General features: G+C 38.3%; 1 protein-coding gene across 13 annotated transcripts in view; it reads right to left on the reverse strand.

Annotated features, from left to right (window-relative positions):
• The window catches only part of MTMR3 (myotubularin related protein 3), a 144,391-nt gene that overhangs the window by 34,929 nt on the left and 82,877 nt on the right, over nucleotides 1-26,585 (reverse strand). For 7 of the 13 annotated variants that reach the window (XM_027050698.2, XM_027050704.2, XM_027050703.2 and 4 more), the window contains 6 exons: nucleotides 24,459-24,511; nucleotides 19,744-19,827; nucleotides 10,344-10,433; nucleotides 9,822-9,938; nucleotides 6,843-6,875; nucleotides 1,569-1,651 (listed from right to left, as the gene is read on the reverse strand). In XM_027050698.2, coding sequence (XP_026906499.1) covers nucleotides 1,569-1,651; nucleotides 6,843-6,875; nucleotides 9,822-9,938; nucleotides 10,344-10,433; nucleotides 19,744-19,746 — 326 coding nt within the window. In that variant the 5' untranslated portion in view covers nucleotides 19,747-19,827; nucleotides 24,459-24,511. Of the gene's footprint in view, nucleotides 1-1,568; nucleotides 1,652-6,842; nucleotides 6,876-9,821; nucleotides 9,939-10,343; nucleotides 10,434-19,743; nucleotides 19,828-24,458; nucleotides 24,512-26,585 lie in introns of those variants that run through there. The other 6 variants (XM_027050706.2, XM_027050705.2, XM_027050702.2 and 3 more) reach the window with 3 other exon arrangements.

The raw sequence follows: 26,585 nt of genomic DNA on the forward strand, positions 1-26,585 counted from the left end.
TTAAAATAATTAGGGCAAAAAATACTTCACCTTTTTAAATGCCAACAGTGTTCAAAATTGAGTAATTAATAAACAAGTTGTAGTCAGTACCTATGAAAAGCAAGCCAAATCTCAATGGCTACAAAGGAACTTATTTACCTTAAAACCAAGGAGTCCCCCGTAAACCTCTCCCCCATCCCAATCAATGTGGCTCATCAGTATGTCAACACACAACGTTTACTGGCACTCCAAAGTTAATCAAAGAGATAAACTAAAAACTTGCGGAATTTAGAACTTCTAGAGCTACTAAATTTAAAAACACATTTCAGGCATCATTTTGCAACCATTATAGTAAAGACAACATCAGATAAAAACCATAATGGATGCTAAATCTATGAAGAAATTTGATGAGAAGCAGGATATTTTCATTGTCTTAAAGTTTCTCCCACAGACTGTTTATCAGTTGCAAAGGAGAAAATGTAGGAATTATACAGAAAGCAGGGGACATCTTGACAAGACAGATCAAAATTGACATCAGCAATAGAGACAGATGGACACCGTTTGCCAACAGATTCAATAGAGTACCCTGAAAAAGACACAACCTCACACATACAGTATTGCAGCTGAAAATACACCACCTCAATTTAATCATAAGGAAACACTGGACAGACACAAAATGAGAAAAATTCTATTAAAATAAAAGATTATATTCTTTACAGTGTGAATATCATCAAAGACAAAGAGATGGAGAAAAATGCTTCAGATTAAATAAGGCTACAGAATCATGGCAATTAATGTAATACCTGACCTTGCATGGACCCTATTCTGAATGAGGAATGCTAGAAAGGGCATTATTAGGTCAAGTGACAAAACTGGAACATGGATAGCAGACTGGATAAAAGTATTATGAGTGTAAAGTTGTGAAGTTGATAATGACAACATGGTTATGTAAGAAAATATCCCTATTCTTAGGAAAGCACATCAAAGTATTTCAGGAAGAAAAGCCAGGATCTTGTAATTTACTTTCAAATTGTCTAGAAAAAGAAACACACACACACACACACACACAACACACAGCCCCTGTAAATAATAAAGCAAATGGGGTAAAATGTTAAAATCAGTGTTTTTGTAATATTTTATTGTTGCACTTTTTTTTGTAAATTTGAAATAATTTCCAAATAAAAAATTTAAAAAACACTTTTCAAATAGCAAAGTAGCCTAAAGATAAAATATTTCAGGCACTAACTACTCAGAAAATATTCCTAACAAGGCTGACCCTCAAAAGCTATTCTTCTGTTACCAAACCAGAGATCTATTCTTTTAAAAATACATATTTTGGGGGCACCTGGGTGGCTTAGTCGGTTAAGCGTCTGGCTTCAGCTCAGGTCATGATCTCACGGTTTGTGAGTTCGAGCCCTGCGTCGGGCTCTGTGCCAACAGCTCAGAGCCTGGAGCCTGCTTCAGATTCTGTGTCTCCCTCTCTCTCTGCCCCTCCCCTGCTCACACTCTTTGTCTCTCAATAATAGTAAAAATTTTTTTAAAAATACATATTTTTCCACACTAAATAGCAGCATAAATATATCACATACCTGATAACTTTGCAGTCTTTGCAAGTCAAATGAAGCTGAAATATATCTCGGCATTCAACACTTTCTATAAGCTGTAATGGAACCTGCAATTTAAAAATATGAATTCCCCTTAGTCAAGAAGGCATTGACCCTGTAGTTCCCTCAGTGGGTCGAACAAGAAAGATTCAAAAGCTCTACAGGGGAAGACAGCAAGCAGAACTGCAAATTTATCTGTCCCATTAGTATTCAAGTGATTTACTATGGAGTGAACTAGGGTTTCCCTTTCTTTTCCTCTAAATTAACAGCCTCAAGTCATGTCTGAGCATGAAGACAACGAATAAAGAGAAGGCACCATCTCTGGAAGAACAGGGAAATATGTCATCTCTCAAGCATCAAACTCACAATCTCTCCAAGTACTACCTTATACACTATAACTAGCTGTGATTTGCAATGGCAAAGAAGCTGACGGGAACCAGAATGGTAATCTTATTTACAGAAAAGAAGTGCAGATCAAGGTGACAATGGGACTATACTTACTGGCCCCAAATGACAAGTGGGCTTGTGGCTTTGTGTCAGCAAAGGAGCATCCTGAAAAAGACTGAAGATCTCAACTGCCTGCAAGCTGCACAGAAAAGATGTAGCTGCTTGTCAGGCTCTCTGATAAGCAGAAGAGACCCACAGGTATCAAAGTGCAGGGAGCAGGCCACACAGTGGTCAAAGGTCCTAAAACCAGTGAGGTCTAATTTGCTTCAAAAGACCAGAGGAGCTGAGTGGGGTTTGAAGAATGAACAAGATGGAATGGTTCTCTCCCCTGACAATATGGTGAACAGACTCTACTGAACACAGAAGTACAACAGTGGAGAGGGATGGGAGAAGAGAGGCAGATAGAGAAAGCATTTGAACAAGGTGACAGATCCTCAAGTTGACATAAGATTCCTTCCTCTTGCTCAATTCACCTTGACTCTACCCCTGGTTTCAAAAAACAATTTCCAAAACTTCTATATATAAATGCTGGTTTTTTTTTTAAATGTTTATCCATTTATTTTGAGAGAGAGAGAGAGAGAGAGAGAGAGAGAGAGAGAGAGAGACTGACTCAAGTGGGGGAGGGGGGAGAGCATCTCAAGTAGGCTCCATGCCATCAGAACAGAGCCTGACGTGGGGCTCAATCACATGAACCAGGAGATCATGACCCAAGCTGAAATCAAGAGTCAGATGCTTGGGGAGCCTGGGTGGCTCAGTCGGTTAAGCATCTGATTTCAGTTCAGGTCATGATCTCACAGTTCATGAGTTCGACCCCCCAGGCTCTCTGCTGTCAGCATAGAGTCAGCTTCAGACCCTTGGTCTCCCTCTCTCTTCCCCTCCCTCCCTTGCCCACACGCCCTCTTTCTCACTCTTAAAAATAAACATTTAAAAAAATTTTTAAAAGAGAGAGAGAGAGAGAGAGAGAGAGTGAGAGTGAGTGAGTATTGGACACTTAACCAACTGAGCCAACCAGGTGCCCCTCCAAAACTTCTAAAGAGAGCCTGGTAAAATAATTGTGGATACACTCATTCCTTGAAGAAGGTGTAGACCACTGTCTCTTAACACTGTATCATGCCCAGCCAAAATGTAGCTCTGGGAATTGCAAGTAGCATTCCAACAATTCATGTGTAGCATGAAAAGAGGAGGGCACTCTCCTCCAATACAGAAACAAGAAAGTGATGCCTGCACAGGGTAGCCCTCGTATTAGCTAAGCCAGTTTCAGAAACAGGCTTCCTGCAAACCCTGCCCCACCATGCAGTTGCCAGAATCAGCAACCTCTCAGGACGATGAAGTCAGGATCAAAAAGAAGCCCAGTGCTGGATGTCTGAGACCAGAAACAGAAACTGGGGCAGGGATTAAAAAAGAGAAGAAAGCAAAATAATATTATACAGATAATGACTGGTGGAAGTTTCTACCTCAGAACTAGAGCCTTCTTCCTTAGTTCTAAGTCTATAATCTACAAAATGTCCTTATACTTGTGATAGGACTGAGGGTAAGGGAAGAAATCTTGCCTGTGTTCTGATAAAAAAAGCAGCTCTGGCCCTCTGTTTTTAAGTCCTTAACCACAAGGTGCTACAGAAACAGCAGGTGATGCGGCTAAAAATTTTTTTAAGACGTGTACATCTCAGAAGGAAAAAACAATATATACCAATCAGTAGGGATAAACTATCAAGAATTGTGAAGAATAGCAGATTAAAAAGATAGAGAATGGAAGACAATGCTGATTTGTTTCCAGGCCAGTCCTTTGGCCTGTAAGAGACTCATATTGCTTTGTTGTTGTTGTTTTTAAATGTACCCTCATTTCCCTTCTTCCTCCCTTCCCAAAAGTGGCTGCCAGAATGGCAATTAAGAATTCTAATTTCAATTTTCTAAAATTTTACCAACTAAAATTTTGTTTGCTTCCTAATTTCCTTGGACAAGTTTCCAAACTTCCTGTTTTCTGAACATCAGATGGTCACAACTTAGCAAGTCCCAGGCAGAGGGAATACAAAGAGCCTAGAGTGGAGTAAAAGTGAGCTTTAAAAATCCACTGATTTGGAGAGACAGATCTCTGAGCAGTCACCTGAATCCCAGGTCCCTCTCAATCACCTCTCCTTATAACCATAAAATCTGAAAACCAACTAATGCTATTAGCAGCTGCTAGAGGGACTGGACCAGCCTAAGCTACTGTGCTACAAAGAAGAGGTAAGCTTGACATCCCCTACTATTGTCTGAGACCCCAAGGGCCTGGGTCCAGACTTCCAGAATAATGAAATACCTCAGAGCATGTGAAATATTCACTACCTAAAATGCATTCGATATGCAAATTTTTACACATTTTTCACATTGCAAATTTAAGGAAGAAGGGTATAAATACCAGACGCTAGTATGCAGATCTACCTGGCAAATCAACAGAAACAACCATGTGTACTCAAGTCATAGATATGGAAAACAGCAGATTTTAATGCTCATGCAGATTGTCACATGCAGGGAAGTTTAATATGCAGCAATAAGAGAGACATAAGAGAGAAATACCTGATTTTATATCAAATGAACATCTCCCTTTTTTCTTCTCATTTCTACCCCAATTCCCATCAAGACTGCTTCCTCTTCTAAAAAGGTGGAAGAGGCCTTCTTTTCCTCTTCATACACCCAAACAAAACATATAAGGTCTCTACTTTTTTTAAAGGCCTACTCCATTGCTTTAGGTTTCTGAATTCTGATCTCAAAAACGATCTCTTACCATTTCTGTAACCAGAAACACCCAATGTTCAACCCCATCAGCAAACAATTACAGATTCTCATCAGTGCCACTGAATTCTATGTCACTGAATCTGTCATTCAATTCTAGGCCATTTTACAGCCCAGGGAGGTAAAGCCTCTATACTAGAAGCTAGAGGCAAAGTCAGGACCAGAAAACCATGTCTGTCCTCTAGCGCAGGCTCCTTCCATTATAATGGTGCACCTTTCTTTCTTCCACTGAGATTGTCCCTCCTTTCTGTAGGAGTTCTACTTTCATATTTCTTTCAGAATTAAGTGGTCTTTCCATCAAAGACCTTTAAGAAGAAAACAGAATTTAAACCAAGATGATTTGGGGACAGTTCTATCCATGGAAGAGTAGGAAGAATCTAATTCAAATTCTCCCTAACCTACTGATTTCAGTGTTTTGTGGCAACTCATTTTCTTTTTGCTTCCTTCTCCTCTACCTTCTACGTGACAGGTAATTCTGTCTTCCTTTACAGTGCGTTTCCACTTATAAACTCCACCAAACTCATGCTCAAAACAAGACACCAAACACACTCAGTGCTGTTAATTCCTCAAAAGGCCAACAGTTACATCACAGACACCAAAATTCGTAAGAGCATCAATCCAAAAAAGCAGGAGAGCAGCAGTTAAAAATTTAATCAACATGCACAGTATTAAAGACCCACAGTACTGTCTCATTCCAGAGGGAATTTTATGTCATCATAACCTAGTATGTTTACTTCATTCTGGGTGTGTGTGTGTGCGCGCATGTGTGCGTGAATGCATGCACGTGTACATTATTTTTAAGCACCAGAATTTAAAACTGGGTTAATTTCTACCTTTTACAAACAATGTACTGGGGCACCTGGGTGGCTCAGCAGGTTTAGAGTCCAACTTCAGCACAGGTCATGATTTCACAGTTCGTGAGTTTGAGCCCCACACAGGGCTTTGCACTGACAGCGTGGAACGTGCTTTGGATTCTCTGTCTCCCTCTCTCTCTGTTTCTCCCCAGCTCACACTCTCTCTCTCAAAAATAAACATTTTTTAAAAATAATAAAAGCATACTCTTTTTATAGAGTGAATGGTAAGTACTAATCCTGTACATACATTTGAAGTAAAAATGGCAGGAACAGAGGTACCTGGGTGGCTCTGTTGGTTAACTCCTGATTTCATGATCTCAGTTTGTGGGTTCGAGCCCCACGTCCGGCTCTGCACTGACAGTGCAGACCCTGTTTGGGATTCATCCTCCCTCCCTCCCTCCCTCCCTCTCTCTCTCTCTCTCTCTCTCTCTCTCTCTCTCCCCCTTTCTCCCTCCCTCCCTCCCTCTGCCCCACCCCTGCTCGCATTCTCAGTCTTCCTCTCAAAGATTAAAAAAAAAAAAAAGGCAATAACAGAGTGAAAATAATAAGTCAAAATCTAAAATCTGTAATAAACTGTGGAATATCTGGGCCCTAAATCTTCTATAAAAACCAGTCAGAAGAAGACTGTCACAAGTTAAAGACCAAACTCTTTACTGCTCACCTTTTATATTTACAATCTACTCTTCAGTACTGATTTAGAGATCTCTGCTGGCACACGAATGCTGCAACCAAGATGCATTAACTGTTAAGAATAACTTCCTTTTGATGCTTGGGGAATAAAGATTTTTGCTGTACTAAAATGTGAAAAAATGTGAAAAAACGCTAAGGAAAGTGTTTGCAGCTGTTACAATTTCACATTTTTCCTAAGAAGCGTTAACAGACCAGGTGGAAACAGAAGTTTTAATGTCCTTTTTGAAAATTTTACAAATTATTCCTCATTGAAATTCAGTTTACATTTTTTGAAGGTCACAATCCCATCTGTTTATGTATAAACTGTGGGGCTTTATCCTCACTCTACAAATCGTTCTCATCACAGTGTGCCACTAGAACTTTGTCTAGTAAAAGTAGCGAAGGGACTCATGCAGAGAGGACAAATTTTGCTGCTTTGCAAGGTGAACACTGGACAGTCAAAACCAACTTGTTCCAAAGCACAGGTGCAAAAACCACCTAGGATTCCCATGCTACTTACTGGGATTTCAGAAGCAGCAGATTGAGAGGCAGTCTATTGAATTACACAACAAAAACTGTTTTAAACTTTCATGAATTCCACTTCAAAACTTACTTGTTTATAAATTAGCTGAGCAAAGAAATACACCTGTACATATGTAGAAATACAGTTTGGGAAAAGCACAGAATGGGAGCAATTCATATCTTAAAGGCAGCAATGAACTCTACTACAGAGGTTGTTTACCCGAGGACTTGGAAACCTGATACCCAGTGAATATGTATAAAGTAATGATGTTATGGCATCCAAATCTACAAAAAGGTTTTATTCAAAGTGCTGTGAAATTAAAAGAGAATATATGATATCAGGTAGCTACTTAAAACTTGATGGTAAGTCCCTTTCTGAAGTGCTACATGTGTTATTTTAAAGGAATACAAAATGATGCAAACCAGGGCATGCCACAATATATACTGGCATATTGGGCTTTGACAGTTGAAGTTTGATTTAGATATAATAACCTCTTAAAGGGGGGGGGGGGGTCTCTTGACCTCATTTATTTTATTGAAATACTTATCTGCTGAGAGAGTAAAGGAGAGAGGGAAAGGAGAAGGGGCAACATCACCAACTCTCTGGACTCCACCCAGGACCTAGTGCAGGAAGAGCCATGGTTTTCTGGAGTAACCACAGGTTTTAGGAAGCTTACTATTATGACGTGATTAATTTATTTGTATGGAGAAATCCTGGTCTCTCTCAATCTGAATGTTTAAAATCACTGCAATGCCAAAATACTTTTGCACCATTATTTCTCTGTGCAAAGCCATTGTCGGGATTTTTAATTGACATGCAGGCTCTATGCCTTAGAGGGTTATTATGCTGAGAAAACACTTTTAGGTGATGAAATGGGGCAAAAGTAAGAACAGTAAGTTTTCTTAAGCATTGTACCTCAATCACAATGGGGGACCAATGATTCCAGTAAAGAGCCTACTCATACAGCCACTGTTAGAGATGATGATGACACAGTCCTATTCACACAGAAATTGTTTTTAAATGAGCTTTAAACCCAAAAGGGGTTTAAAAATGGTCTAATATCCATTTCAAACCCATACTAACTTCACATCACTTAATATTTACTGAATACCATGGCACCAGGAAACATGCTAGATTCTTAATAACCAAAAAATTACAACACATTTCATAAATGTTGTAAAGGTGTGTTAGAGATACCAAAGAAGCCAGAGGTGAAGGCAATAAACCATCAGGGAGGAAACTGAGAAAGGCTTCACAGAAATTACCACCTAAACTGGGTTTTGACAGATGAAGAGAAGCTCCCAAGCAGGAGAGAAGTGAGAGAACTCAGAGGTGTAAAGTGTGGTTGAATATTTCAAGGAGGGTGGTTTTACTAATAATGCAAAGGGAAGAAGAGGGAAAAGAAAGAAACCAAAGTTAGGCACCAAGGATCACACCACTTAGCCTGATACCATGCTAAGTAATTTCATCTTAGAAAAAGTAAAACGCTGAAGGGCTTTCGGCTAGTAAATGACATGGTCAAATCTATACTTTCTATCCAACAGACCCTATTCCCAAATAGATCTACAAGTAGCTTCTGAAATACGTGGCTATAAACCAAGTTGAGAGATAGAAAACTATATGGCCAAAAAAAAAAAAAAAAAAAAAAACCTGAAACCATATCCTCCCCACATGCAATTTAATTACAATTTCATTAATTCCAAACATATAAACAGAATTTAAACACAAAATTAAACTGGGCAGTTCTAATTATTACTGTCCTTACTTCCACAGTAGCTGGTGGGTAATTTCTGGTTGTTTGCATTTTATAGGAGTTTCCATCCAGTTCCCCCCATCATGGCCACCCAGTACCAAATGGACACTTCTGAATACAGTGCTACTGGGTATGAATGCACAGCATGCCTCTCTCCTTGATGAACCCAATGTGTATTCTGAGTTGATGGGACAGAAAACTAACATTAATAGCTATGATCGTAGTCCAAATCTAGATGCCAAGAGGAATTCAGGCCATAATGTCTTCGGGATATAAATGCTTAACTACAAAGAGTAATAAATACTACATAAATAATAAAAGCCAATTACAAACAAAATGGCAGCCATTCTACAAAGGAAAGAGTGTGTCAAAGAAGTCAGGGAACTTTTGGACCACTGAGTAAAATAAGTGACAGATTTCAAAGAATCCCAAAATGAACACCAAAACACACAATCTGAAAGTAAAGCCCTGAGCTCTTATAAAGTGTCGTAATACATTTCTCTGCGGTAGAACCAAACTGCAAAAAGAAAGCCACAATACTACCAAATGAAAAAGGAAGAAGGCATTCATTTGGTGGAAGTACATGAACTTTCGTATCTTTGTGGTGAAAGGCACATTCATTGAAAACTACTAATGATGGCAGTGCATTGAAGAACCAGATCAGAGAGTACCCTCATAACTGAAAAGGGTAAATGCACTCTTGAGATCTGAGAGCCTTCATTTTCTTCAGTAATATAGTCCATTATGCAAACAAACACTGTATTTAACATCTATGCTCTTCCACTAAGCAGCCATTAGAGTTAACTTCATCCTATAATGAGAGTCCACACTGAGCTCAAAATACATCTCATTATTTGACATTAAGGTCCTGGAAATTATCTCAACTCAGGCAATTGGTAACTACTAAAGACTGAAGAATAAAAACCTATTCAGCCTTTGAACCCTTATAAAGTTAATGATACACCGTTACCTAGTACAGATTGCTCAGTATTACTAAACAATGGACAATTCAGCTGACAACTACATGTAACATTTTAAATCAAGCCTAAGAGTTGCTTGTTAACCTAGTGTCCCTAAGTGCTAAATTCAGTAAGAGAAAAGCAGAGTAAACAATGTTTTCATACTCAACCCTGTGTAACATTTCTCTTTTTGAGAACATTAACAAGTTTTTATTCTTCCTTTCTCCATCTACTTTAGTGGGAAAATAGTTAGTAATCACTTACATTAACAAGAGACTCCTTGAACTTGATGTGAAGTCTATAATTAGAAAGGGCAATGATGGCATCCTCAGCACGGCCCACATACTCTGTGCTTTCTCCATGAAGTTCAAGAAAAGGAACCTTCAAAATGGAAGAAGAAACCTTTCAGAGTTCTAAAACAGTTAAAGCAAAGTCTTCAAGCACGGGTTGAGTGAATGGATGATAAAACCCATCACTCAAACTTAAAATATGGTAAATAAATAAAGGACCTAAAGAGGATGAGTTATGTCCACATAATTCAAATATACTTGGTTATTCAAGTTCAACATCACTGAAGGAAATGACAGAGATGATCATGTCAAACAATGCATTCTCAGGAAATACATCTTTCTAAAAGGAGAGAGGTTTTCCAGCTTGCATTTCTACCTTGTGTATGGTTTAAGGAAAAACAAAATTATACAGTGCAGTACTTCAATTCATTAGCTCGGCTACATTGTTACTATGATGCTAGATACTTATTTTATAATCAAAGTGGCCTATAATTACCTGAAGATTCTCATCCTCCCGGATCAGCTGCTTCCTGGGAAAGATCTGATTGGCCTGGATGCACTCAAGGCTGTGCCGAGTCTCCTCATCCTGGAAAAACCCAAAACCTTTAAATAATTTCAGAGCTCCCAGTAATCATATTTGATTTTTCTGCCATGTCTAGTAGCATAATCACAATCAAAGTCCAGTGACCAAGGCGAACAGGAAGAAAGTTCAAAGAAAAAGTATTCATCCCCAAAGTGTTCCAACCAATTTATTAGGCATCTCTAGTCAGAGAATATACTATAGACGGGGAAAAAAAAAAAGTCTAAGAGGTTAAGAACATTTTTACTAAGCACTATTAAGTTGTTAGTACATTACATGTAAGAAACCAAGATAGTTTTTTCTCTTTAGGTTATAACGTTAAATTCTTATTTTTGAAAGCTACATCCTGAATTGCTTAAGAATGAAATAATGTAACGTCTAGAATTTGGTTCAAAATAATTGGGAGAGGGAGAGGAAGGAAGTGGCCTATAATTAGGAAGGAAGTGAGTGGGAATTAACTGAAACGGGATTGTCCATGAGGGTTAACTGATGAAACTTGGGTAAAGCAGGGGTTCACACTAAACCAACATGTCTCCTTTGTTAGCTGTGAAATTTCCATAATGGAAATGTTTCTTTAAAAATTTAAGTTTAGGAACTGAATTCTTCAAACTGAAAACATGTGTGAACCACTATCCCTAGCTTAATCTGCCTTATATTACAAAAAAGATTTATTTCTATTAATACAATTTCCAAAAAAACCAATAATTTCTAATCTCAGTGGCACCTGAACTAATCACAATTTGTATTAAAAAGTCTTATATTTTGAATTTTTATAGTTTAGGAAAAAGAGAAACAATCCATTAGAAAGTCTGACTACAAATTATTTTTTAGGTGTTTATTTTTAATTTTTTAAATTTACATCCAAGTTAGTTAGCTTATAGTGCAACAATGATTTCAGGAGTAGATTCCTTAATGCCCCTTACCCATTTAGCCCATCCCCCCTCCCACAACCCCTCCAGGAACCCTCTATTTGTTCTCCATATTTAAGAGTCTCTTATGTTTTGTACCCCTCCCTTTCCTTGTGTTCATCTGTTTTCTACCTTAAATTTCTCATGAGTGAAGTCATGTGATATTTGTCTTTGACTAATTTTGCTTAGCATAATACCTTCTAGTTCCATCCACATAGGTGCAAATGGCAAGATTTCATTCTTTTTGATTGCCAAGTAATACTCCATTGTACATACATACCACATCTTCTTTATCCATTCATCCACCAATGGACATTTAGGCTCTTTCCATACTTTGGCTATTGCTGATAGTGCTGCTATATACATTGGGGTGCATGTGTCCCTTTGAAACAGCATACCTGTATCCCTTGGATAAATACCTAGTAGTGCAACTGCTGGGTCATAGGGCAGTTCTATTTTTAACTTTTTGAGGAACCTCTATACTGTTTTCCAGAGTGGCTGCACGAGTATGCATTCCCACCAGCAGTGCAAAAGAGATCTCCACATCCTTGCCAACATCTATTGTTGCCTGAGTTGTTAATGTTAGCCATTCTGACAGGTGTGAGGTAGTATCTCAATGTGGTTTTGATTTGTATTTCCCTGATGATGAGTGATGTTGAGCATTTCTTCATGTGTCAGTTGGCCATCTGGATGTCTTCCTTGGAGAAGTGTCTATTCATGTCTTTTTCCCATTTCTTCACTGGGTTATTTGTTTTTTGGGTGTGGAGTTTGATAAGTTCTCTATAGATTTTGGATACCAACCCTTTATCTGATATGTCGTTTGCAAATATCTTCTCCCATTCCGTTGGTTGCCTTTTAGTTTTGCTGATTGTTTCCTTCGCTGTGTAGAAGCTTTTTATTTTGATGAGGTCCCAGTAGTTCATTTTTGCTTTTGTTTCCCTTGCCTCCAGAGACGTGTTGAGTAAGAAGTTGCTGCGGCCAAGATCAGAGAGGTTTTTGCCTGCTTTCTCCTCAAGGATTTTGATGGCTTCCTGTCATACATTGAGGTCTTTCATCCATTTTGAGTTTATTTTTGTGTATGGTGTAAGAAAGTGGTCCAGGGTCATTCTTCTGCATGTCGCTGTCCAGTTTTCCCAGCACCACTTGCTGAAGAGACTGTCTTTATTCCATTGGATATTCTTTCTTGCTTTGTCAAAGATTAGTTGGCCAAACGTTTGTGGGTCCATTTCTGGATTCTCTCTTCCGTTCCATTGATCTGAATGTCTGTTCTTGTGCTGGTACCATACTGTCTTAATGATTACGGCTTTGTAATACAGCTTGAAGTCCAGTATTGTGATGCCTCCGGCTTTGGTTTTCTTTTTCCAGATTGCTTTGGCTATTTGGAGTCTTTTCTGGTTCCATACAAATTTTAGGTTTGTTCTAGCTCTGTGAAGAATGCTGGTGTTACTTTGATAGGTATTGCATTGAGTATGTAGATTGCTTTGGGTAGTATTGACATTTTAACAATATTTGTTCTTCTTATCCAGGAGCATGGAATGTTTTCCCATTTTTTTTGTGTGTCTTCTTCAACTTCTTTCATAAGCTTTCTATAGGTTTTAGTGTATAGATTTTTCACCTCTTTGGTTAGATTTATTCCTAGATATTTTATGGTTTTTGATGCAATTGTAAATGGGATCGATTCCTTGATTTCTCTTTCTGTTGCTTCATTACTGACGTATAGGAATGCAACCGATTTCTGTGCATTGATTTTATATCCTGCGACTTTGCTGAATTCATAGATCAGTTCTAGCAGTTTTTTGGTGGAATCTTTTGGGTTTTCCATATAGAGTATCATGCCATCTGCGAAGAGTGCAAGTTTGACCTCCTCCTGGCCAATCTAGATGCCTTTTATTTCTTTGTGTCGTCTGATTGCTGAGGCTAAGACTTCCAATACTATGTTGAGTGACAGTGGTGAGTGGACATCCCTGTCTTGTTCCTGACTGTAGGGGGAAAGCTCTCAGTTTTTCCCCAACTACAAGTTATTATAAAATCTACATATACAGCACATTTTACAAGAGCAAAAGCCATATCATGTTCTTCTGACAGCACTAAGTATTATAACCATCAGTTAGGAGACAGTTCTGCATGTGCTTCTTAACCCAATTCCAACAATTCTTTATTCTCAAAGAGGAAAAAAAAATCCTACCTATAAATAACACTGAAGTACCTAATTAGCAATCTTAATCATATAACAATAACACTACTAGTGAGGCTCTCAAAGTTAGGTCTGTAGATTCTGAGACCCTATCAGGGGCTCTATGAGGTCAAAACCACCTTCACAATAATATTAAAACATTACCTGCCTTTATCCACTGTATTAACATTTTTACTAACAATACAAAAAGAATTAGTAGATAAAACTAATGGCATCTTAGTATAATCAAAGTAGTGACATCAATTTCACTTAGAATATCCTTGATAAAGCGGCGGGGGGAGGGAATGGTAACATTTTATTAAATCTTGACCCTTCAAATAAGTCTTTTTTATACAGGAAATAACATCAAATACTTCTGCCACATACTGATGTATTATGGCTGTCTCGATGTAAAGCATCTGTGCAACTGTTTCAGTTACAAGCTGAACCAGTTTTTTCATTAAATATTACCATTTTATAAATAAATAAAACATCAAAAAATAAGTGCAAGACAGACCAATTTTTTTTAATGTTTATCTATCTTTGAGAGAGAGAGAGAGAGAGAAAGAGTGGGGGAGGCACAGAGAAAGAGGAACACAGAGGATCCAAAGCAGGCTCCGTACTGACAGCAGAGAGCCCAATGCAGGGCTACTAAAACTCATGAATCATGAGATCATGACCTGAGTCAAAGTCAGATGCTCAACTGACTGAGCCACCCAGGTGCCCCAGACCAATGGTTTTAAGTGCAACAGAATACAAAAAGTTCACTGATATGGTTTCAGATTCCACATAGCAACCAATTATAAGCTTCTTTTTTTTTTTTTAAGATTTATTCCTTTTTGAAAGAGAGAACAGGGAGGGGCAGAGAGAAAGAGCAAGAGAAAATCCCAAGCAGGCTCCATGCTGTCAGCACAGAGCCTGACGAGGGGCTCAATCTCACAAACCATGAGATCATGACCCGAGCTGAAATCAAGAGTCAGTCACTTAACCGACTGAGCCACCCAGGTACCCCTTATCTTTAAAGAAGTATTATATGTCAAGTTTTGGTATAATATAACAGAAGAATACACACAATATTTTCCAGACAGAAAAACTATTAAAATATTCTTCTAACTACATATTTGTGTGAGGCTGGATTTACTTCATATATATTTCAACACATTTTTTTCCAACAACATATTTTAAATTAAATGCAGAAGTAGATATGAAGATGTAGCAAACATACACTAAGCCAAACATTAAAGAGATTTGTAAAAATTGTAAAAATAATGCCACTCTTTACGCTATTTCTAGAGGACAAAAAAAGTTATTTTTCATCAAAAATGTTTATGTTAACATTAAGCTGGGTTTTTTTTTTTTTAACTTTTAAGCATATTTATTTAGAGAGAGAGAGAGAGAGAGAGAGAGAGAGAGAGTGTGTGTGTGTGTACATGTACCTGAGCAGGGGGAGAGGCAGAGACCGGAGGTGGGATCCAAAGCAGGCTCCAAGTTCTCAGCACAGAGCCCCAAGCAGAACTGTGAGATCATGACCTGAGCCGAAGTCAGATGCTTAACCAACTGAGCCACCTAGGCACCCCTCTATTCAGTTTCTTATAGCAAAGAAAGGCTTAATGAAGATGGTATATTTTAGTAAGGTTTAGTAAGGTTTAGCTACCATGTAGCTTAGAGTCTCTAAAAATATAATTAGGGTATACAAAGGTTTGTAACATGACTCCACCCCTATATATATACACCAAAAAACTTGTTAGACAAAGAGTTCTGTGTCAATCTGTTCCATTTTATTCCTCTTCAGTCATTTCCTCCAAGGTCAATGACTAGGTGAAGGAATAATAAGTCATACTTGAAAGGAACTTATTTTTCTGTAAGTCTTACCTTTTTTTTTCTTTTAGCCAATTCTAGTTCCATTCTTAAAAGGTAGCTCTTGACTAAAAGAACACTGAGTATTATTTACACTTAGAACTAAGAGAAAAGTTATGAGGAATCCTGAATTTAGGAAGATTTCTCTCTCTCAACAGGCGATATGTAGGAAATGCTATGAGGGAGCAATGCTTTTAAAAATTATTACATAAAAGTACACTTTAAACATGCCTCCTCAGTACATTAACTTTTTTAACTCACACAAATATATAGGCCTAAATTTTTATTCTCTTCAAGATCATTTTACAAGGGTACTCATTTCTTCCAGTGATTACCAGACCCTGTTTTTTACTGACCTTTAAATAGCACAGAATTAAAGTAGCAAGCTAAAAACCAAACCAAACTGAGAAGCCATAACAAATCCATTCTTGCTGGCACATTCACTTGGTTGCTGATCCATGCCAATGTATATAACCAAAGTAGCTACTGAAAACTGAAAATGGAATGAATGATTTTAAACATAAGAGGACAGAGAATTAAGTCAGCAAGATAAGAGTATGAAGTAATAATTTTTCATAGTCAAATAAAATAATTGCTCTTTTTAAAAAGACTGTCTCAATTCACATTACCTGTAAGGCTTTAGAGCCGATTTTCCCCTTGTACCTAAACATGCATTTAATCACCAAACTTAATTAACATTAGGACAAACTACTCACTGACATTCTTCTAGAATAACGGTATTAAAAAATTATTTGGCTAACTGTAAGCTGAATTAACTGCCTAATTTATTATAGTTTTTAAAAGTAATGGGTAAAAAAAGGAAGTCAAATTTCAGATGACTAATAGAGTAAGGAGACAAAAGGGAAGAAGAAAGAAACACACTGACAAGTCTTGACCTCATAAGAGGCTTGCAAAGAAATTTCTCCTAGGCTGTAAGTAGTAATTTCTTACTATTAGGGGGCATGTATTCCACATGGTCAATTTCCTAGTATTACTGACGAACACCAGGAATTGTGGAATCTGGCACTTCTTAGTTTCTACCAGTTCCATAAGGTCAGTGGGACCATCTACAAAATCTTGAAAAGTGATTAATCACCAAAATTCCAGGCTAGTTTTTGCTACAGGTTTATGCAGGTAAGAGAGGTAAATCGACACCTGAAAGGGAAGTCAACATTACAGATAAACACTTAACACAGAGAGCAGACACTGATGACAAGTCAAAATGCCTATTAAATTCATATACAGCATTCCAGGATAACAAGAAAAACTATCTGCTGCTAAGAGTGAAATATATGTAGGAATACCTGATGACAAAAGGTAAAAATGAAAGGAATTATCTCATTGTCAATTCCAGTCACTATTCCTCCCCCCAGTTTATTTAGGAGAGACAGAGCACAAGTTGGGGAAGGGCAGAGGGAGAGAGAGAATCCCAAGCACGCTTCACACTCAGAACAGAGCCCAATACAGGGCTCAATCTCACCAACTGCAAGATCATGACCTGAGCCAAAACCAAGAGTCAGGTATTTAACTGACTGAGCCACACAGCCACCCCTCCAGTCACTGTTCTCTTTTTTTTTCCTTTAATGTTTATTTTTGAGAGAGAAAGAAAATCCCAAGCAGGCTCTGCATTGTAAGCACAGAACCAGACATGGGGCTCAAACTCATGAACCGTGAGATCATACCTTGAGCCAAAACCAAGAGTCAGAAGCTTAACTGACTGAGCCACCCAGGTGCCCCTCTAGTCACTATTCTTAAAACTGGTGATAGGGGCGCCTAGGTAGCTCAGTCAGTTGAGCGTCCAATTCTTGGTTTCGGCTCAGGTCATGATCTTGTAGTTCATCGGTTCAAGCCCTGCAGCTGGCTCACGGCTGTGAGCACAGAGCCTGCTTCGGATCCTCTGCCCTCCCCCCACCTCCCTCCCTCCCCCTCTCTCTGTAAAAAAATGAACATTAAAAAAAAAAAAAAAAAAAAGACCGGTATTGAAGGTCATCAAAAATACAATTTCTCTTGGGGTGCCTGGGTGGCTCAGTCCATTAAACAACCGACTTCAGCTCAGGACATGATTTCATGGTTCATGAGTTCGAGTCCCACATAGGGCTCTGTGCTGACAGCTCAGAGCCTGGAGCCTGCTTCAGATTCTGTGTCTCCCTCTCTCTCTGCCCCCCTCAGGCTCGCGCTCTCTCTCAAATAAATTAAATAAATAAATAAATAAATAAATAAATAAATAAAATAAAATAAACATTTAAAAAATACAATTCTCCTGATACAATGCTTGGGATTTGTTTCAAAATAATCCAAAGAGTTGACAGTGAGGGAGTCAGAAGAAACAAGTATGGCCACGAATTAATGATTACTACAGTGGACTGATGCATACAGGAGGGTTCACTATACTATCCTCTTGAGATTTTCCATAATAAAACATGAAAACATATTTTTCTAATGTTTAACCTCCCAAGAAAGACTTCAATTTCCTTTAAGAATCTTTACTCGGATAAGAGAGCAGATGCTAACTTAAATCAGCACAGAGGTATACATTTAAACAAGGGAAGGAGTGCCCGGGTGGTTCAGTCAGTTAAGCATGTGATTCTTGACTTCGGCTCAAATCAGGATCTCACTGTTCATGAGACTGAGCCCCGCAATGGGCTCTGCCCTGGCAGGGCAGAGCCTGCTTGGGATTCTCACTCTCCATCTCTCTCTCTGCCCCTCCCCTCCTCATGTTCTCTCTCTCTCTCCCCCCCAAAATAAACATTAAAAAATAATAGTAAGGATTAAGCATGTAACAACCTAAATGCTAAAACAATAGATCAATTATTAATTAAATCAATGGTTCAGCAACTTGTAAAATGTTACATAGCTAGTAAAATGAACATCAGGAATCCAATGAATTAACATGGGAAAATGTTTAATTCCTTTAGTGAAATAAGCAAAATAGAAATTTAATTATGCCTTAATTCTAACTCTATAAAATATACATGTGGACATGAACTAGTTAGGAATACAACCATGGGTACCGGTAGTAGAATTATAAATTAGTATTTGTAAAAACTTATTACAATGTTACTTCATGAGAAATTAAAAAAAAAAAAAAAAAAAAAGACACATGGCCATACTGCTCCCCAACTACAGCACACAAAAGCATCCCCAGAGTACACCAGAAGACTATCCGCAGGGCACCAACAGAGACCCTACAGCATCAGGATCAGGACCACACTGTTGCTAGCTATGTGGTGGTATACAAAAAAGGACAACCCCTCAGTACAGAACACAGCTGCTTTTATAAGACTGTCATTTGCTATTCATTAGCATTGGCATACATACCATATAAATATTATGCAAACACATTTTCAATTCATTAAAAACTCTGTGGGAAAACCAATAAAATAAAATGTACTCTAGAGAAACAATATTAAAAGTTCATCTGTGTTTGGATATAGGATATATCAAAAAGTTGTTATACCCACAAACTAAGAAAAAATTGGCCTAGCTTCAAGATGAAAGCAGTTACCTTTCTCCTTTTAGTATGACATTTCTGCACAACTAGTTTTTCTGTTGTGTTTCAGTTTGTTTTTGATTTTAAAAGCATTTTCCACCCAGGTCCCTAATGAAGCTTGAAATTAACACAGCCTTTTCAATTCCTTCTCTGTATACCAGACCAGCATGAAAAACAGTTTGGATCTAGGAAACATAAAGTAGAGGCAGGCCAATATTACAGAGCACCATTTCTTTTTTTAAGCCTTGAAGCACTGTTTACATATTCTCAGGATTGATAGAAATGTGGCCGGCTCATTGGTCCATCTTCTCCCCGTGGACTGGGCTGGGCCCTAAATGGTCCACAAGTCACTGAAATGTCCACTACAGACTCTTTTTAGTCAAAGATGTAGGCATGGGGGATGCAAAGCTGCTTTACCTTCTCTGGGATAAAAATACTGCCTTAAAGAGACAGAAAGGGAACATAGGGATTTACTTTTCTCCAGAAAGGTGAATTCAAAAAGAATATGTGTATGACCATACCATAATTCTCCTACGCACAACACACACACACACACACACACACACACGGTTTTCACTACATCTTACTTCCTATAAAAGGATTAAGAAACATGGAATCCAAGAACCATGAATTTTAGTCTTGACTCCATGTATTACCTGACTGAAAAGAGCCAGTATCTAATTCACAGGATTAAACAGAAATAAACAGCTCTAATACACTAAAATACTCTATTACTAAGTAAACAATAAAAGAAAAGTAACAAGAAGAGAGTTCAGGAATGGAAAAGTGAAACGACTTAGAGTAACAAAAATGCGTGGACTATTAGTGTTCACTTAATTTCAGGATAGAGTTCAATTCCAATTTTCTTGTTATTTCGTTTTTACTTACCATGACAGGAGGCCCAGATTAGGAGGAGAAATCCCCGTCCCTTCTTCCGTGTCTGGCAAGGTTTTCTTTCTTTTATGCCTGGATCTTTAAAAAGAAAAGGAAAAAAAAGAGGATGAAATTGGCATATTTCCCCCTGCTTGGCCATAGCCTAACTAAAGTAACTACATACTACTACGGCAGACCTGACAGAGTCAGCCCAGAACAAGTTAAATATCACCAGCCAGTCCCCACCAGTCAAATCCAAACTCCATAATGCCTTTGTGAAAATCTTCATGGTCCTAACCTATTTGAGCAAAAAAGTAGCAAAGGCTCGTCATGTTCCTAATGTTGATAGTAACATAGAAAATGTTATAAACTTTGAATGAAATAATAAAGATTAAAACTAACCTGCAAATGCAAAAACAAATTCTTGGAATATTATTGGATGTTTCTGTGGTTATCAATAAATCCAAAATGGATCTCCCTATCTGTGGGAATCAAACTGGCTTAGTAAGCAAAATATGAATGCATACATACACACAGTTAATTATTTCTGAACCATTTAAAAGAGAGTTGCAGGGTGTCTGGGTAGCTCAGTTGGTTAAGCGTCCGACTTCAGCTCAGGTCATGACCTCACAGCTTGTGAGTTGGAGCCCCGTGTCAGGCTCTGTGCTGACAGCTTGGAGCCTGGAGCCTGCTTCAGATTCTGTGCCTCCCTCTCTCTGCCCCAACCCACTCGCATTCTGTCTCTGTCTCTCTCAAAAATAAATAAACATTAAAAAAAAATTTTTTTTGAAGAGAGTTGCATACACCATGCCTCTTTACTCCTTACAACTTAAGCATATACGTCCTAAGAACAAAAATAATCTCTTATATAATCACAGTTTTGTAATTTAGAAAGTTGAACATGAAGTACTTTAATCTATATCCAATTTGGTCAACTTAATCAATTATATCCTTCACATTAATTTTTTCCCTTAATAGAGGATCCAGTCTAGGATCACATATCGAATCTAGTCATGTCTCTTGAGTCTCTTAAATCTAGGGCCCATATTATAGTAATAAATGTTTATTTCTTTTTGTGAGAGAAAGTGGGGGCAGATAGAAGATCTGAAGTGGGCTCTGCTCTGACAGCAGAGAACCTGATGCAGGGCTCAAACTCATGAATCATAAGATCTAACCTGAGCCAAAGTTGGATGCTTAACCAACTGAGCCACCCAGGTGTCCCTATACTAATTGAAATAATGTTTCCTGACATCAAAATTAATTTAATAATCTCACATCTTTCCCTCACACCCAGACCATGTTTCTTAAGAATGTAACACTTAAGGCACCTGGGTAGCTCAGTTAGTTAAGCATCCGACTCTTGATTTCAGCTCAGGTCATGATCTCACTGCCCATAAGATCAAACCCCGCATCAAGCTCTGCACTGACAGCATGGAGCCTGCTTGGGATTCTCTCTCTGCCCCTTTTGTGCACGCACAAACTCTCTCACAATAAACAAACATTTTTTTAAAAATAGAATGTAACACTTTAATTCATTGTTTTTGCAACATAAGTCTTAGGTGCCTTATCTCAAGTTAATGATTCTAAAATTAAAAATCAATAAATATTTACATTATTATGGTAATGTAAAAAGTAAACACTGCAGAGTCAAGTAATACATTAGGATTAAAGGTCTAATAAGTTATAATATGGACCCCCCACTGGGCCAAATGAAGGAAAAGATTCTTATTCTAATCATCAGAGTCAAATGATCTCCCTTTTCTTAATATATGCATGAGAATTTGACAGCTAGAATCTGCAGGCTTCTCTGGGCTCCATCATCAATACCACTTCACAGATGTGACTTCTGAGAAATCATTACAAAAGTAAAATATTTAATCTCCCTACTGAACATAGTATCTCATCTTTCAGTCACCTGCAAAGGAAAAATTACCCAATTTCTTTCTCAATAACTAAAACTTACACTTGCGAACAATAACTCAACCAAGTAAGATACTGAACAATTCAGACTATAAGGTCACAGATCATATATAGCATATAAATCCAAAAAGAAGGGAAAAAACAATACCCTGAATCAACAAGATTATAACTAATCCCTACTAAATTAGATTTAAAATTAGAGGATAATTTCCTAAATTAATTCAAATTCCTAAACAAAATCTACTCTTCTCCCTTATTCTTAACACGCACGCGCGCGCACACGCACACACAGGAAAAACAAAAATGAAAATCCTACTTAAAATCAAATTATAGTGAGAAGTCCTATATCCCAGGACTCTGGAAATGCTTGTGTGAATTGAAAATTCTTTTATGAACACAGTTCTCGCCTGAGGTGTTCACAATCTTATGGGGGCAACAAACAGATAATAAAGGCAAAGTGTGAAAAGAGATGCAGAAATATAACTCCATGACGATGTAAAAGGCAGAGAAATAGATTCTGGTCTGAGTACTCAGGAAGGCATTTTAGAACTGAGCTTTTAATAGTTGAACTGGTCAGATTCTCAACTACTGAAACAGAGAATAGTAATGGCACAAGCAAAGACTGAGACGAAGACTGAAACAAAGACTGAGACTGAGACGAAGACAAGACAAGGAAAAAAAAAGGCATACTGGAGAGTACTCGAGGGAAAGTAGGTCAATATGGCTACAGCAAAAGGTATCCTAGTTGTATGGGGGAAATGGGTGACTATTTGCAGGAGATGTGTTTAAATTTTTTTTTTAAGTTTATTTTTGAGAGAGAGAGAGAGAGAGAGAGAGAGCGCGCGCGTGAGCAAGCAGGCATGCAGAAGTGGGGGAGGGACAGAGAGGAGGAGACACAGAATCCCAAGTAGGCTCATGCCGTCAGCCCAGAGCCCAATGTGGGGCTCAAACTCATGAATTGCAAGATCATGACCTGAGCCGAAACCAAGAGTCGGGTGCTCAATAGACTGCGCCATCCATGCACCCCTGCAGAAGACATGTTTAAAAGCTGCTTGTCAAGAGCCTAAAATGCCATGCTAAGGAAACTGATCCTTATTCTGGAGGCAATGTCAAGCTGAAGGTGGCAGAACAAGGTACTGCACTGAAGTGGATCTAGAAGCGACAACTTCTCTTGTCAATAAAATCAGATTATAGGGGGTGCCTGGGTGGCTCAGTCGGTTGAGCGCTGACTTTGGCTCATGATCGCAAGGTCTGTGAGTTCAAGCCCCTCATCAGGCTCTGTGCTGACAGCTCGGTTTCTGCTTCGGATTCTGTCTCCCCCTCTCTCTCTGCCCCTCCACCACTCATGCTCTGTCTCCTCTGTTTCAAAAATAAATAAACATTAAAAAAAAATTAAAATTAGATTATAATTTCCTGGGGCCCCTGGCTGGCTCAGTCAGTTAAACATCTGACTTCAGCTGAGGTCATGATCTTGCAGTTCGCGAGTTCAAGCCCCACATTAGGCTCTGTCCTGAGGGCTCAGAGCCTGGAGTCTGCTTTAGTCTCTGTGTCTCCCTCTCTGTCTGCCCCTCCCTCACTCATGCTCTGTGTGTGTGTCTCTCTCTCTCTCAAAAATAAATTTAAAAAATTTTTTTAAATAAAATTAGATTTCCTAAATTAAACAAATGGCAGAAACAGGAGGCAGTACTAAAGACTGAAGTAGTCATAGACACACACAAATCTATGAAAAGAACAGGTCAGACATTAATAACCATGCTGGGGACAGGATTACCAATTTTTTTAGAACTTCTTTTCTAGTTAAATATCACATATGTAACACTAAGTCTAGTAATGAGGCCTTGATTTTTATATAGATATGTAACAATTTAAGAGAACACAAAAGAAGAATCAAGGTTTCAATTTAAGAGAATTCCATGTTGTTAAGAACTGTCTATTCTAAGACCTACCCTATGACCCAGCAATAGCACTGCTAGGAATTTACCCAAGGGATACGGGAGTACTGATGCATAGGGGCACCTGTACCCCAATGTTTATAGCAGCACTCTCAACAATAGCCAAATTATGGAAAGAGCCTAAATGTCCATCAACTGATGAATGAATAAAAAAAATTGTGGTTTATATACACAATGGAGTACTACGTGGCAATGAGAAAGAATGAAATCTGGCCCTAGTAGCAACATGGATGGAACTGGAGAGTGTTATGCTAAGTGAAATAAGACAGAGAAAGACTGATACCATGTTTTCACTCTCATGTGGATCCTGAGAAACTTAACAGAAATCCATGGGGGAGGGGAAGGGAAAAAAAAAAAAAAAAAAAAGAGGTTCGAGTGGAAGAGAGCCAAAGCCTAAGAGACTCTTAAAAACTGAGAACTGAGGGTTGATGGGGGGTGGGAGGAAGGGGAGGGTGGGCGATGGGTATTGAGGAGGGCACCTTTTGGGATGAGCACTGGGTGTTGTATGGAAACCAATTTGACAATAAACTTCATATATTGGGGAAAAAAAAAAGAACTGTCTATTCTAAACAACATTAGTAGGGCTACAACTCATTTAATCTCAATTTAAATACAAGTTTCCAAGTATAGTATACTGTATTACAGCACATTATATATGGAAAAAATAATCTGCCTTGAACTCTAGTGAAAAAATCGTATTTAGAGATTTAACATTAAAGTGAACATATAAGAGCTCATCTAAATAATTATGTACATGGACAGACAGGGCGCCCCCCCACACACAAATTAATCTTTAAATTAGTCTTTGCTGCTTCAAAACAGAAAAAAGGGGGGGGGGGAACAATACAATAAACTTACCAAGTGAAGTTTGTCCCAAGAACTTTCTCTATTAGAAGGTTTCACAAGACAATCTGCAAAAGAAAAACCAGTAATTTTACAAATAGCCTTCCAATCAAGTTAAGCCACTTAAATCTCCCCACAAGACTTTTCTCTACAAGTTGGAACGCCATATTAATACATTTTTTTAATTGTTATAATGTTGATTTAGTCAACAACAGATTTTAGAATGTTTAATTGCCCAAAATAAGCCCAGTCAGGCCTCATCATGCCTTTAGAAACTACAGAACTGTACAGACAGAACTTTCTAGGAACCTACAGATACTCCTATTTAAGAGTTTCTCCTCAATCAATTATCATTTCTGATGGCTTCTCAGCTAAACTTTTGCTACTACATGAACCAATACTTTATTTCTTTATTTCTATTTTTGATATAGAGACAGAGCATGAGCAGGGGAGGGGCAGAGAGAGAGGGAGACACAGAATGTGAAGCAGGCTCCAGGCTCTGAGCTGGCAGCACTGAGCCCGATGTGGGGCTCAAACTCACAAACCGTGAGATCATAACCTGAGCCGAAGTCAGATGCTTAACTGATCTCACAGGAGATCTAGGCTTGGACTTGGTAATTTAAGGTGTTTTGTACACACAACTGGCTTCTACCAAAGGATCTTTTATGTGTCCGAAAAAAATTGGGACAGAAGTGGCGGGGGGTGGTATGGTCTAGGCACGAAGAATTTTTATCACAACTAGGCAAACCTGACCTTTACAGAGATAAAAGACTTAATCGACCTGATTCCCTTGCAATGATTTCTCAGTATTTGCAGACAACTCAACCTTTTGGCTGTTACACAACATGAAATCATATAAATAAACAAAACTGTATAAAATATTAAAATCCTAAAATTAAGGAGTCAGTCAACATAGCACATTATATCCATAACTTCCAGAAAACTTTTAACTGATAAGAACCATAAAAAGGAAGCTAAATATGCAATAATAAAGTGTTTTAACCATTTTACAAGTAAAATTTTTGTCTCCCAATAACTTTTAATTTAAATTTTGTAACTTAAGGGCACCAGGGTAGCTTAAGTTGGCTAAGCATCTGACTTTGGCTCAAGTCATGATCTCGCGGTTCACGGGTTTGAGCCCCACATGGGGCTCTGTGCTGACAGCTCAGAACCTGGAACCTGCTTCAGATTCTGTGTCTCCCCTCTCTCTCTGCCCCTTCCCCGCTTGTTCTCTCTCAAAAATAAACATTAAAAATTGTTTTACATAATTTATAAATTTTGTAACTTAGAAGCCATATTAACCACATACTATATCAGAAATAAAGCTATTCATAATTTGCAACTTGAGACACAAACCATATTAAGTATCAAGTTTAATCTTGTTAAGTTGTTTAAAAAGATATAATACAGAAGAAAAGTTGGGGGTCTGTAAATCTGCAGGACCTTTCCATGCTAGTGTATAATTTTTGCTAAGCACGTGAATACTGAAATACATTATTACAAATATTTTCCTTCTAAATTACATCAGTAGGTACATTATATTATCCATGATTTTTTACTTTAGGATAATAAATAATCATTTGTTAAAAACAACAGATAACTGGGGCGCCTAGGTCACTCAGTCAAACAGCCAATTCTTGATATTGGCTCAGGTCATGATCTCGAAGTTGTGGGATCAAGCCCCACGTTGGGCTCCATGATAAGCATGAAGACTACCTGGGATTCTTTCCCTCTCTGTCCCTTCCTGCTCGCATGTGCACATCTCCCTCTGCCCCTTCCCTGCTTGCTCATGCACACATGCTCTCTCTCAAAAATAAACATTAACAAAAAAGAGAGAAAGAGAGAGATGCTTGGTCTCTTTGTCCTTAAAAACAACAACAAGGGGCATCTGGGTGGCTCAGTCAGTAAGTGTCCGACTTCAGCTCAGGTCATGATCTCACAGTTCGTGGGTTCGAGCCCCGTGTCAGGCTCTGTGCTGACAGCTCAGAGCCTGGAGCCTGCTTCAGATTCTTTGTCTCCCTCTTTTCTCTGCTCCTCCCCCACTCACACTCTCTCTCTCAAAAGTAAATAAACATTAAAAAAAAATTTTTTTAAACAACAAAAACAGATGAAATAGTGTATGTGAAGAGACATTATTCCACT

The sequence above is a fragment of the Acinonyx jubatus genome, chromosome D3 (genome assembly GCF_027475565.1).
Source record: "Acinonyx jubatus isolate Ajub_Pintada_27869175 chromosome D3, VMU_Ajub_asm_v1.0, whole genome shotgun sequence".
In the NCBI taxonomy this organism is placed as follows: domain Eukaryota; kingdom Metazoa; phylum Chordata; class Mammalia; order Carnivora; family Felidae; genus Acinonyx; species Acinonyx jubatus.